The 14,237-nt window shown below is 45.8% G+C and overlaps 1 protein-coding gene across 1 annotated transcript in view; it reads left to right on the top strand.

Moving 5' to 3' along the window:
- The window catches only part of TTBK1 (tau tubulin kinase 1), a 99,499-nt gene extending 85,698 nt beyond the window's left edge, over positions 1-13,801 (top strand). Inside the window, exons 14-15 of the mRNA XM_035323062.1 lie at positions 9,524-11,118; positions 11,582-13,801. Of these exons, the coding sequence (XP_035178953.1) occupies positions 9,524-11,118; positions 11,582-12,008 (2,022 nt within the window). The 3' untranslated portion in view covers positions 12,009-13,801. The remainder of the gene's footprint in view (positions 1-9,523; positions 11,119-11,581) is intronic.
- Positions 13,802-14,237: the final 436 nt, after the last annotated feature.

Below are 14,237 nucleotides of genomic sequence, written 5' to 3' on the forward strand. Positions count from 1 at the left end.
GCATTTCATTTCCAAAGACGACTCTAAAGCCAGTTAGCATACCCTTTCTTTTCTATCTTCTCCAGGTTGTGAGCACTTTGAGATGAGAAACAAAACAAGTGCTGTTTGGGAGATGTCTGTGCCCCGTGCTTCAAACCTTTCTTCCAAAGAGTTTGCTTTGGAGTGTTTATCTACCTCATTTGTCTTTAGTTCAGTAACATTGCCAGGCCTTGGTACCACTATCACTGACTACACTGCCCCACAGCGCACAGCTTCTTCGGAGAGTTTTGATAATTTTTGTTTGCAGTAGAAGCCTTCTACTGTCAGATACAAAGCCAGGAAAAATGCTTCAATTTAATCTTTCCAGAGTTAATGCAGAAACAATACCAACAGTCACAGTACTCACACCTTCCTATGGCCCCTTCACCCAAATGATCCCCAAGTGCTTTATTTTTGCTGTGAGTCACCTCTCTGCTGTTTGACATGCAGGGCCCGCTGGAGGAAGCCAGCAGCACATAAAGCCTTTTCCGAACACATCATATTGAAGTCAGACATGAGAGTTTGATTTCAGAGGGAGAATTTCAGGAGGCAATATGTTATTTCATGATCTGGAAGCTGTCGGGACGGTTGGACCCTATGTACCAAATAAAACAGATATTACTGAAGCATTTCTTTAAATGCAAATCACCAGGATCTTCACTTGTTCTTTCATGCAAAAATGCACTATTTGAGTCTGGTGCTGTGATTCTATGTAAATAAATTAGGGAAAGAAATATAACCATTGTTAGTTTAGTCCTGTATTGTCAGATAGCTCAACAATAGGATGCACTGTGAGTCTGAAGATCAGAAAGCACGGAAAGATGTGTGGTCCTTTTCCTGTTTTCTAATGTCCTTCCTTCTCACGACTTCATCAAATAATCTTCCATGATATTTATATGTTGAATTTAAGATTATTCTTGAAAACATAAGGAGATTTTGTATTGCTCATCTGGAAGGATTGATGAAAGGTACCCACTGTGTTTGTCCAGGGGATCTTGCATCTCTTCCTTTAGGCTAGATGAAGTCTCCGTGATGTCTGGTCATATTAGTAGTACAGCCACATAATACTGCGATGATGACCTAATTTATTTTTATTATAGATAAACTACTGGGTTAGATGAATGGGACATTTTATTAATGGTTGTCAGTGGAGATTTATTCACACCACTCTCAGAACTTTGTCCAGAGTGAGGTCATTTTGAGACTCTCACACTGAATACGAAAGGGTTCTTTTATCCCAGTGTATTCAGGAGAAAATCTGTTATTTTGGTTTGTATTTTGTCTTTTTCCTTTGATGACAAATGGGAAAGGACTACTGGGAGATAGCTATCATGTATGTGTCTAGCTCTGCTTTGCAGTAGCAGATGGGCTTCAAGAGGCTAGCTGAAGAAAATAAAATTTCATTTCCTAGCAGACAAGGCCTGAAGCCTTGAAAATCATGAATGATTGGCAAATCCCTCAACTCCTGTTGGTGTTTATAGTGAATAAACTGCCCCAGATATTTCTCAGCTTGAGAACAGGGGGTGTTTTTCTTGACCTGCTTCCATTGTAGTTGCCAGCCCTCCCCAGAGTGACTGGAGGAGGTGACAGTTTCTGGAGAGGCTGACCAAAGTAAGCCAGATGTGCTCCCTGATTTCACCCCTGTCCCCGGGGTGCTGTTGGGATGCTTTTTGCTGGAGCTTCCATTTCTGATTGTATGTATGTTCTGTGTGTGTTCACGGCCCGCCTGTGGAGTGTGAATGGCCGTGCGTGGTCACACCTTACCGAAGCAGTTCTGTGCTGGTAATGGGCCACTTTGCACTCAGCCAAGTGCTCAAGAGACTGTCGCAAAGGAAGAATCTGGATAAAGAAAGTATCTTCATGGTGTCTGGATCAGATGGCACAGCCGGCCTTTGCGTGTTGCAGATCTGAGCAAATGTTTTCAGCAACTTGGCTCAGCCCAGTTTTTTTCACTGAATGTCTTGTAGCAAAAGTATCCCTCCGTTCACTGTCAGCTGGTGGCAGAGTGTTCTGGTGATAGGAACGGTGCTGCTGCTTGGGACGTAATTTATTAGTATGCAAACACTTATTTTGGGTAATGTTAAAACATTAAATAAAATGTGTAAAGGCTGATCGTTGCAGTACTACCTTCCTTTTTGTTGCATTTTTATACCACGTGTTTTGTGTTTGGGTCACTATAACACGCAGACTGCATTTACAGTTCCATGGGACGACACAAAGAATCATTTATGGGAAGTGTTTCTAAGGATTATTTGATGTATTGCAACTCCTTTGTATTACACGTACCATTGAAGAAATGTTACAATGAATGTACATTTTTAACAAGCTGCTAACCATGTAACCTGGGGACTGGAAGCAATCCTCATTTTACATTCACTTGCATGTCTTTCAGTGTTGAAAAAGAAAAATGCTTTATGTTTGGAGGTATTATTTTTTCATATGCAAAGTGTTTCAAGTTGGTTACCTCATCTAGTGCACTTGCCTCATCAGAATCCCCAGGGCTTCCTCCAACAACTCCAACAAGTTTCTCAGTTTAATTATGAGTGCAATTAATCGATCTGGCAATGTGAAACACAACAATAGCAAATTTCCTCTGAACTACAAGTCAGTTAAGGAGGATTTCTCTGGGACTCTCGCCCCTTGAGTTTGTTCCTTCCTGAAAAAAGCCAGACCTATTTCTTATTCAGCACCACTGGCTTATGGTTAGTTTTATGACTAAGGAAGATGTTCAGCTCTCAGAATTTCCTTCTCCTTCTTTCTTGCTGCTATTAAGTTGCCTTTATAATTAGGGACTATAAAAATTTTTGGATTAGCATTTCCTTCCACTTTGCTCGCCTTTTCCTGAGTCTCTTCTGAGTGATGAAAATGAGGTGGTCCACGTGTCTGCTCAGACAGGGAGCTCTGCATTGCCTCTTGCTGGAGACACTGGTGGGTACAGAGTTGGGAAGCCATGTGGCAGGCGTACTACCTTTATAGAGCTATTGCTTCCGTCCAAGATGCTAGGAAAACTGGCACAAATCTAACAACATATGAAAGCACAAATAGGGAGGAGCAGAGCACTTACCCAGCATAGGACTGGACTGTCCTATCCACTTTGGTGAAAAAAAATAATAATAAAAAAGAAAGGTTGTGGAGCATTTGATGGTAAGGCGCTGGAAAGAACATCTCTCTGTCATTCATGGTGCTGATTCTTGGAACACAGAGACCCTGCAAGCAAGTGTGGCAGCTCTAAGACCCCTGCTACTTTTACCTCATCTGATGCTGGTTTGAAGAAAAAGCTGCTTCAGAAACTCAGATTCTAGTTTTTCCACTCACTATCGTAAATCCTGCCAGATCTCCCAGTCCCAAACAGGTTTAGTCTATATTGGCAGAGGATAATGTCACTTCCAGGATATGCTAAGGTCCTGATAGTATCCAACTCAAAGCTGTTACAGGGAAGACCGGACTATGGCTCTTGCTGTCTGTGTGCCATCTGCATCTCTCAGGACTAAGGCCTCTTCCCATTCCCAATGGAACAATTGATGTCACGTTGGGAACTTGATTTCTGCTTCTTGGACTTCTCAGCTCCCATGAAGAATCTCAGGGACCAGCATATCCTTCCTTTGCATTACCTTGTGTCACCTGTTAGACTTCAGTTGCTGCTAAGCAGGAGAGAGTCCAAACCGTATTTAACCACTGGTTTTCAATTAGGGGGTGAATTTGGGTTTCTGTAGTCATTTCTACTGAGAGGAGACGAAACCTGTAGGTAACCTGTTGTACTTCCTGGTTTGTTTGAGAAACTTCATCCGCTGGGACTTGAGTTTGCTGGAAGCAGTGGATCTCAGGAAAGTCCCCTTTATGCAGGTCTCCAGCATTAGGAGGCGCAGCAGAAGGGCTTCCTCGAGCTGCCAGAAGTCCTCATCAACTGCTAGGGACAGAAGGTATGAAGAAGCTGTGGAAGCTCATCTCAGGGGGAGGGCAGCAGGGAGATGGAGAAGAAGCGGCTGCTGTAGCTTTAAAGGTGGTACTGAGTAGGGATCGATTTGGAAGGACGTAGTTGACTAAAGGGATCCAAAGCTTGTTTTCCCTGAGTCTTTTTATTCTTCCTGTATCTAATCCCTTTAGAGCCTAATGTCAACCCCCTTTTGTACTGCAATAACACTGTAATATATGCTTGCACTAATTCTTCTGGCACACCGAGCATGCAAGACCGATTTAAAGCTTTTTTCAGAAGAAAAAACACTGTATTATTGTGTATATAGACATACTGAGAGAGAATTTGAATTCTGTCTCCTGTATAAAAGCATGCATTGATTACCTGTATGTAGACCATGCTGTAAATGCTGCAAAGTACTGTAAAATCCTACACTTGAAACCACAATGAACAGGCAATGTCATCAAAAACAAAAAAAACAGAAGCTGTGCAATGGATTTTGTGCCTTTTTTAAATCCATGTATGTTAATCCAGACAATCGGAAAAGGAAAAAAAAAAAAAGAGCTTGTATACTACCAAAACCTTATTAAAGAATCAAAGGCAGCACCTTGGTGTTGGCTGGGTTTTTTGTTTGCTTTCTCGCTTTGCTTTTCTACTCCCCTTGCTTTCCAGCTCTGGGAAGGTGTCCCCTGCTCATCCTTGGGCACATGGGAGCGTGGGCAGGAGGTAGAGGAGCTGTTAGAACAGGGAGAGTTTAATTATCATTTACTGATGTGACCACTGAAAACTCTCAGTTAAGTGCAATCTGGGAATAGAAACGAGGTCTTGTTACTGTTGGAGATGTATTTTATGCACTTTGGGAAGGCCACATTGTGACTTCTATTTATGTGACTGTAGGCTAGCACTAATTTCACTGCTTTGCATCCAGTCATATCACAGCAACATTTTCCCTCTATCTGTTTCTTTCACAAGTTATTCCACTTAAGCTGTTTAAAACCAAGAGGTGAAAGGGGGGTAGCAAGACCACTGCCACCCATCCTGCAGTATAATGGAAAATTGATGAGGCTCCCAGAGGAAAATGTTCCCTCTCCCCCACATCAATGCAGATGTGCTCAGGCAAGCAGGTTTTTGGTTTTTGTTTGTTTTTGTCTCATGGACACTGGACCCACTCTGTGCCATGCCAGAGACTGTCGCGCTGTGGGGACATACACACAGGCAAGTTATGGGGTCTCTTCTCCATGCCCTCATGATTCCTGAGATCACCAGAAGGTAATGCAGGCAGAACAGGCAGTCATCACTCTTCATTGTTGTAGGGACTTGCACAGAGTGTGCGTGTGCCTTGGAATGGGTCGGGATGGTTATGAGAACATATTAACGAGCTGGATGCCAGTACTGCTTCTGAACACACCAGTGTGAGTCCTCTCTGTGCTGCTGTCCTGAGAAGGACGTCTGGCTACATTCGCAGTCACAAAGTGGAAACCGCTTCTTTGCTGATTTTTGCAGTATTTGCAACATCACCAGGCTGTAGGAACTTTGCAGCCTGTATGGGGTGATGTCAGTCTCCTCTGAGGTTTTCCTTGCCAGTCGTCATGCAGATTTGATACCCTACCAGTTTACAGTAAACACAAAGCCCCAGACTCTGCTTGGCTATTTGTGAGCACAGGGAGAGATGGTCTTCAAGGGGCTGGTTGTGCCTCTGCCAAATGCCAGCAGGTAGGTTTTCTCTCCTAAAAAAGAGAGACCTCCCCTCTATATTCTAACTGTCCTCTGCACAAAGCAGGGATATTTGCTACCTCCCAAATACATATCACTGCCCAAAATAGCGAGCTGAATTGAAATTACGTGCAGTAAGGTATGATGAAGGGACAAGAGTGTTTAAGAGGTGAAATGTGCAGACTTTGTGGGGAACACACACTTGGATACATCCAAATCCACATACTACTGTACGTGTTCCTGAACAACTGACAAGTTACAAGAAAGTCAGGACTGACAATCTTAACCCAAGGAGGTGGGAAAAAACAGTTGACTGTCCAAGGACAGTCTATATATCTTCTGAAAAAGGGAGCAGCATAGGCAGAGATCAGAGCGTGCTGGAGCAAAGCAAGTCCTTTTGACCCAGACAGAGCCATCTCCAGCATAGCTCTGCTCATTCACAGTCTCAGTAGCTTTTTTAAATGGTGTAGCCGCCTCAGCTCATGCCATAGTTCCTGCTCTTGCTTAAGCTGATGACCCAACCAGTTCTTTCAAGCAGGGACCTGTGAAGAACAAAGCCTTCCACCTCAGGTTGAGGGACCCCATCCAACAGGACAGTTCTGGCTGGTGGCAACTTCGCAGAACATCTTCATGAGAGGACCTGAACATTCTGCATGTTGAACAGGTCTCAGCAGAGGGGCCCTGACAGCAAAGAAAGCAATCATCATCCTGGCCTGTATTAGCAGGAGTGCACCAGTAGGGTGAGGGAAGCAATTATTTCTCTCTATTTGGCATTTGTGAGATCTGATCTAGAGTACAGTATCCACACTGGGGCTCCCCAGTAAAAGATCTTGACACAGTGGAGTGAGCCTAGCAGAGAGCCACCAGCATGGTTAGGAATCAGAGAGGTAAGACATACGAGGAGAGGCTGAGAGAGCTGCATTTATTTGGCCTTAAAAGGAGAAGAATTGGGGCATGATCTTATTTTTTCTTGAACTACCCGATGAGAGATTCTAGATGCTAGATGCTAGATTCTTCTCAGAGGTGCACAGTGAAAGGTCATGATGCCCTGGACAAAAATTGCATGAAAGGAAAATTAGCTGCAGGAATTAGATGTTAAGAAAAAAAAAATCACCCTGAAGATTGTCAAACACTTGGACAGGTTCCCAAAGAGACTGTGGGATCTCCATCCTTGGAGATATTCAAAACTCAGCTGGAAAAGGCCCAGAGCAGCCAGCTCTAAGCTGGTCTTGCTTTGAGGTGTGATTGGAGCAGAGACCTTCAGAGATTCCATACCTCTTTGTTATTCTACAGATTTGAGACACGAGCTATGCCTTTCTAGTCCTGACCTTCCCGTATCCTCCTCCAAGGCCCCCCCATTGGTACAGCCGAGCAGAAAAGATGTACTCCAGCCTGAGGAACAGTCCTAGAGCAAGTGAGTGTGCAGTAGCACAAAAGACACGTGCTGTATATCAAGAGAGGATACAACCCTCTCTGTTGAGGTCTTCAGACTAGGAACAGCCTGTTCAGCAGCATGGCTGCTTGCAGGTAGCTGCTGATCACATTAACTCAGCAGTGAATACAGTCTCAGACTTTGATGCCCTGGGACTATTTTCTTTGTTAACAGCTTCAGATGGTGATAGTAGTGAAGGTAAGAAAATATGTGTTAAACTAATATTTGACCCAAGACTCCTTTCAACAACATCTCTTTTACTTGGGGTTGTAGATAACTTTTGCCTTTCATTTTTGGCATATTTATGCTCTTTGGATTTTCTCCATGATGGGGAATTTGGATTTTCTCCATGATGCTTGCAGTAACAAAGTAACCACAGTCTCAGGCTGCTTTGAGGAATTAATTTTGCCAGTCTTTGGGTATTGCTTGCAATAGGTTAAATAGTCCAAGTCTACCGAAGATAGGCTGAAGCCAAACAATCAGTAATGTATCACTGCAGTGTCCAAGCAGGGCATTAGAAAATACACAGAGAAAATGAAATGACAGACAGAAAGGCAGTCAGTCCATTTGCTGAATACCACAAGGAATTTGTACAGGCAGAGGTGGAAGTATGTGGAGGTCGGTAAAGTATCTGCAGCATGACTCAACAATAGCAAACGATAACCAGAGCAGAAGAGGGCAAGAACTGTAATGTATATTATGGCAATGTTGTGCTGTTCAACTCAGGGTCATACCTTTTTGCTTGGTTTGCTATATATATATATATATATAAATTATCTCAAAAAAAAACTTCTGATGTCTTGCAAAAGAAAGAATGGTTGAAAAAAAGAGGGGTTGCTGGAGACAGGACAGAGGATACTAAAACAGTATGCCAACTGTGTGCACATTGGGTGTGCTGATGTTCCTGCAGGGCTGCTGAGATATTAGCTACAAGCAGAGAATAAGATGAATATCAGAAGTTCATAGGATCCCCCAAGTGTACCATCAACCACAGCAGGGTGAAGTAGAGCAGCGGGTGACCTGCTGTTGGAGACAGAGCATCCTTTCCAGTGGGAAGCTCAGCACAAAGCAAGACGTTGGTCACGGCTTCTTTGTTTGGGTCCAGTCCCAAAGCTGGGGAAGCATGCCTGCTTGATCAGGACTCCAGGGATAACCAGATCTGTACAGTGGGTGTATTTCTTGGGAACACCAAATCTACCCAACACGGCAAATCCAACCTTGGGCTCCAAATGGATTAATTTCCAGGAAGTGCCTTGGAGAAGAAGAGAGAGGAAGCCTAGTGGGTAATTTCCTGTGCAAACAGTGGTAGGTCCATCTAAACAGGCAAAGCTCCACATCTGCCAACCTGATACAAAAGGTAGAGTGAATCAGTAAAAGCCCAGATCTGATTAATACATCCTCAGGGCCAGGCTTCTGCTTTAAGGAGAGCTGAGAATAAGCTTTGGACTGCAAAGGCATTGCCAAAGCCAGCCTGTGATTTATTTTATAAGATAGATAGAAAAATGAAGAGAGCAGCAGTTAGATTTTTTCAATGGTTAAGGAGAAATGAGGAAACAACCAAAACACAAATGAATCCAGGAGTAGTGAAGAATGAGTGCCTTCTTCATTTTGGAAGAACAATCTATCACCATGCATAACTGCTCAGGGCTGCCCACAAATCTATTTGGCATGTCCCTGTTCCATGTGAGCATAAAGATCTTACATTTTTCAGGCACAATTATTAGGAGAGAAGTAACAAGGAGATTTTCAGTGCAAACTGAAGTTGTGGCATTTGAGTAAAAAGATATAAGGGTTTTTAATTCTCTAGAGAATAGAGGTCACCAGCATTTGTGACTTACTGGCTGGTCATTTTAATGAAAACAGACGCCTGTAGAAGACAGAATTTAGAAATTGCTGGACATAAAATGGAAGCAGAAGGGAGAGATGGGTAGTACAGCAGGGGAGCACAGAAGAGCTACAAAGGTTATTGCTGTGGGACAGCATTGGATGGTACTCTGAAGCGGTTAGGAAACGTATCTACCCCAGAGAGGGTCCTTGAGCTCACTGGGGCCTGGGCATAAAAGGGAGTTGCTGAACGGTTCTAGTAAGGAAGGAGTGAATATATAAGTACTGAAACAAATGGGTAAGTACTGAGGAAAATTGGGAGACATGAAACAATCCTGAAGAACTGCTTGCAAAGAGGTCTTTCTAGTCCAAGTTAATGACTGCTAACAAAGAAATTCCTCAGGCATGTTTTTTTTTTGCCTTTCTTGATAAGTGTCTTTGTGAATCGCTCCTTCCTAAGGTTGGTACTAATCTAATAACTAAGTTATCACTGTATTTTGGAATAATAATGGTCTAGATGATTTCCACTGATGCTTCCCACTGTTGTTGATGCTGATGATGTTTGTGCCAGTGATATGTCTGAATACTAACCTTTTTCTTTTGTCCTGTTTGTTTTCTGGCAGGCATTTACACTGAAGTCATTTGAAATGAATGGTCTGCCCAAGGCGGTGCCTTTAAGTTTGCCTTATCAAGACTTCAGAAAAGATATGTCAGACTACTGGGAGAAGCCTAAAGTATCCCAGCGGATAAAGAGAGTTGATTTCTCAAATGTTGTCTTGACTGCTCCTTGCAAACCCCTAGAACCTTATCTGGAAATGAATGGAAAAGAGGAGGAGGAAGAAGACGAGGAAGAAGACGAGGAGGAAGAAGAAGATGAGGAGGAGGCAGAGGAGGAAGGGGATGAGATTGACATGCATAGTGGTTCCAGCAGTGACCTGAGTCAAAAAAGCACAGAGCGCAGCCAGGAGTGTGCACCATCCACACTCCTGGCCGATGACCAGAAGGGTTCCAAGGGTAGAGCTTCCACGGCAGATGGGGACCTGGAACTGGAGGAGGGCTCAAAAACACTAGTGCTGTTTTCACCAGGTGATCTGAAAAAGTCCCCGGTGACCACAGACTTGGCTCCAGAAGTTGATCTGGGGACTCTTGCTGCACTGACACCTCAGAGCGAGCGGCCGCAGCCGATGGGTAGCCAACTAGATGTATCTGAGCCAGGGACCCTGTCCTCAGTCCTTAAATCTGAACCAAAGCCTCCCGTGGCAGTGGCTACAGCTTCTTCTCCATTTACCAAAGTTGAGCGCACATTTGTTCATATAGCTGAAAAGACCCACTTAAATGTCATGTCTTCCAGCGGCCAGCTGATGAGGCACGAGGAGTACTGCCCTCCGGGCCAGTTTGAAGAGGTGATTATTGAAGAAGAGCTGGAAGGTAACCTGGTGCTGGTAGAGAATGGAAGCATCCATTCGGGGCTAGAAGGGGCAGAGACAGAGAGCTGTGCACTTTCGGCTAATCATATTGAAATCACCTCGGAGACTGTGGGAGAACAGTTGGCCATTCCAAACGGCGTAGCAAAGCCTACTGAGGACAAGCCAGAGTCCTTGGACAAAGTGGCACTCTCTCTGGATTTGGAAGAGCCTGCCGAGGTGGTCACGAAGGAGCCTGACCTTCAGAAGTCAGCGTCAGTAACAGAACACCTTAAGCCAGCAGAGATCCTCCTGGAAACACCACAGCAGGGTCCCAGGAGGCCTCTGGGCTCTAGGTATAGAAGTCGGATACCCATTTTGTTCTCTGAGGAGGACACTGGCTCAGATCTTTCAACTTCACTCTCAGCCAAAGAGAGGCTTTATAAGAGGGCAAAGCAACCCGACTTGGCTCGTCTTGTGATGGAGAAGAGGCAAAACCGCCTCCTTAGGCTGGCCTCAGGGGCGTCCTCCTCAGCATCCTCCAGCGACGAGAGGCGGCGGGCCTCAGAAACCCTGTCAGCCACCGGTTCTGAGGAGGACACCCATGACTCTGATGACTCCATCCCACGAAAGGCAGGGAAGGAGAAGGCTGGCCTCCTGGGGAAAGAAGAGAAACTCATAAGCACAAAGAGCAGAATTCCTCGGCCCATCACGCCAGTGAAAACACCGCTAGAGGCAATGAAGTCTGAGAGCTCCACAGCCGTGCCAATGGCAGCGCTGTGTAGCTCCCCACAGGATGCAGCTGTTTCCCACAGGTAAGCCTGAAACACTGAGCAATGCAAGATATTGGACTTGTTAAGGAATCACAGTGGGGAATTTGCTCACCTCCTACTCCTTTAGCCTTCATTTGACTTGAATGAGTGGTCTGTTCCTGTTTCTTACAGTCATTTCAGCTCACTGATGTCTGACATTCCCACCTCTGTTGTTGTCTTTGCCTGAGTCTGGCCAAGAGGCCAAGCCCCTCTTCACTTGCCCTAGCTTTGAAGCCTTCTTCCCTTCCATGAGCTCTTCCATTTGGTCTGATGCTGCTAATAGCAGATCCCTCCTTTGTTGAGCTCTCAATTCTGCAGCATGTTTACCATGGCCTTGACTCCATAGGGGCACTTGACCTGGCTATTGCATTTAGCATGGAATATGCTATTGCCCATGGAATATGCTATTGCCCAGAAATCCTTGCAGAAATTCCTCTTCATCCCCGCCTCTTCTCTTCCCTTGCAGGCTTCAGGCACAGAGACCAGCTGGAAACGTCCCAAACGATTGCCGAACAACACAGACACAAAGTCGGCTTCCTCCTTCACCAAGTTCCACTTCTCTTCCTCCACGGAGCAGCTCACGGAGGTCCAGTTGTGCATCCCCTCGGAGCCCTGTTCTTCCTTCAAAAAACCCCAGTGCTTCCCCCAGAAGCCAGTTGCTGCCTCGGAGGGAAAGTCCTTCTCCCTGCCGGCAGCATAAGCCAGGGACTGCTCTTCAGCGAGTTCCACCTTCCCCCCGACCTCAGCCCCAAGCTCAGGCCCCGGGGCCAACAGGAGACTCCCTGCCCTCTCCTGGTGTGGCCAAAAAACGTCAAAGAGGAAAAACCCAGACTCAGAGTCCAGCAACCAAAGGAAAGCAGGTGTCCCCGGAAAGTAAGGCAGCTGCCAGATAATGATCTTCTGCCAACCCGACAGACTGGGTAACTTCTGCATATAGTATACACTTGAGATGCTGCAGCACAGCCTTCCATGCCGGAACCACGAGTGTATAGCAGTAGCTGTACTTCAATGCTTCACTCACTCTCCCCCCCACACCGTCGCGATCAGCTCCCACGGGCCTGAGAGCCTCTGAGCCACGGAGCCTTCTTCGAGGGAAACATCCAGTCCGCAGCTCACGCTTGCTAATGCACAGCACCAAGCAATGACCCAGGCAGCCTGCCTAGTGCCTGACCCTCCCCTCTCCCTAGGCATTCCCCTCTCTCTGTTAGCAATACCAGCCGCCAATACCAACCCTGGCTTTGGAAAGAGGAGCAGAGGTGATGAGAGCAAGGCCTGCTGGGGAGGAAGGCTCCTGTCCTGCAAGCAGCTCCCTCCTCTCTCTTTGCTGGCAAACACCAGCCTTGGCTGCCAGCACCTGAGGGTTGGCTCACCTCCTGCCTCCCGTGTAAGCAAAGGATTGTCACCAGCTCAGCCAAGGGTGATGGATGTGTCGTTGTGAGCTGAGGGGAGAGGGGTGGAGGGGGTTTTGCTCTCCCTTCCAGAGATGCCTCTGAAGGCAGGAGGGGGAGACAGGCAGGTCTTGCTGGATGCTCCTACCTGCTCCAGTATATGTCCCACAGAGGAGGCAGTCTGTTTCAGTAGATGCCTATGTGGCAGGTATTTAGGTGGAAGTAGGGCTGTATTGGCAGCTTGCTGGGAAATCAAGAGCGCTTGCTAATAGATGTGGAAGAGAGCACACTGCAGCTGCTTCTGTCTCAAATACCGAACTGTGACCTGCGGAGACCCACATCTCCCAACACAGGTGGTTCCTCTCAACCGAAGTGTGGTTGGTGCCACAGTTCTGTAGTCCACCAGACACAGCTCCATCCTGAAGATGTGAATAGTCACTGGATGCCTTCAGCTCGGGTGCCCTCTGCACCTAAATTCCTTGTGCTTTATTGTTCACGCTCTTGGTATTTGTGAATTTTGGCACTGTGGTTGAAAGTTCCCCTACACAGCAGGGTGGGAAATAATTATCCTGTAGTATATTCAAAAGCTGCTGCTTTGCAAGGAGAGGTTTGCTGGTACACCGTGGGTATCTTGTGCATTTCTAATCGGGAGATCGGGTTTATGTCTTTCTCTTTTTCGGTGCTCAGCTCTTCCACATGTTGCGTGAGAACTAACAATGTGAATACAAAAGCAAGGGCTGTGCTCTTCAAATAATGTTATCAGAGCAGAAGCTTAGCTCTCACTTAGAATTATGCACCAACTTTTTAGCACCCCCAATTAATTAGGAAGGTTTGAAAATTCAAGCCAGGAGGATTGATACCTGTCTGAGCCTGATGAGATCTTGAAGTAATCACAAAATTTTCCCCTCACCACACAGGGGGAAACACTCCAGACCCAAATACTTTGGGCTTCACTCCATTGTCATGCCTAAAAGTGGTTTTGCATGAGGCAGAACAAAAATGTGGATGTTCTGCCCACCCATTCCTGCAGCTGCAACTAGCAGCGTCAGTAAATATTTGCAGACAAAAAAGCTTGATGGAGGAATCTGGATGGTAATTACCTTGATTCATTGAAAACATATACAAACAGCCACATTCATGGCCATCAAGTCCAAGGAATCCTGAAGTTGTTCACATCTACAGGAACTGCTCTGGAAAGCATGGAGCATGAGAGCTGTGATGGGGTGGCTGGGAGAACAGGGCACTCCTTGAACATCTGAAAAGGGAAATGCCTAGAAATAGGTGATGGGAATTACCTCTTAACACAACAGTTTCAGTGTTGGCAAGACTAAGAATTTATTTTATACAGCTCAAAATGTTTGTTGTTCTCCTTAAAAGTTGTTCACCCTTGTAGAGTAAGAAGCATAGCTTCTAGTCTAAAAACACATCCCAGCTCTCATCTCTGAAGAGAAGTGCTGGGAACTCCACACCCAGGTTGTGGTTTGATGGACTGAGCTGCCTTTGCCACCAACAGCAGAGGTTCCTCCAAGTTCCAGCTGCTTTTTGCGCTGTCCCACCTTACGCTGGGGCAGCTGTTTGGTGAAGTGGCTGGAAACACAGATCCAGTGGGACAACAAGCACTCTGGTTTGCTGGTTTAGTTTTCACCTCTTCATCAGTCAGGTTCAGCCTTTGGTCACACAAACGCTTCTACCAGAAGTGGAGGAAGGAGAGGACAGAGAGTCCACTTCTTCTGG

The sequence above is a fragment of the Oxyura jamaicensis genome, chromosome 3, assembly GCF_011077185.1.
Source record: "Oxyura jamaicensis isolate SHBP4307 breed ruddy duck chromosome 3, BPBGC_Ojam_1.0, whole genome shotgun sequence".
Taxonomy (NCBI): Eukaryota; Metazoa; Chordata; class Aves; order Anseriformes; family Anatidae; genus Oxyura; species Oxyura jamaicensis.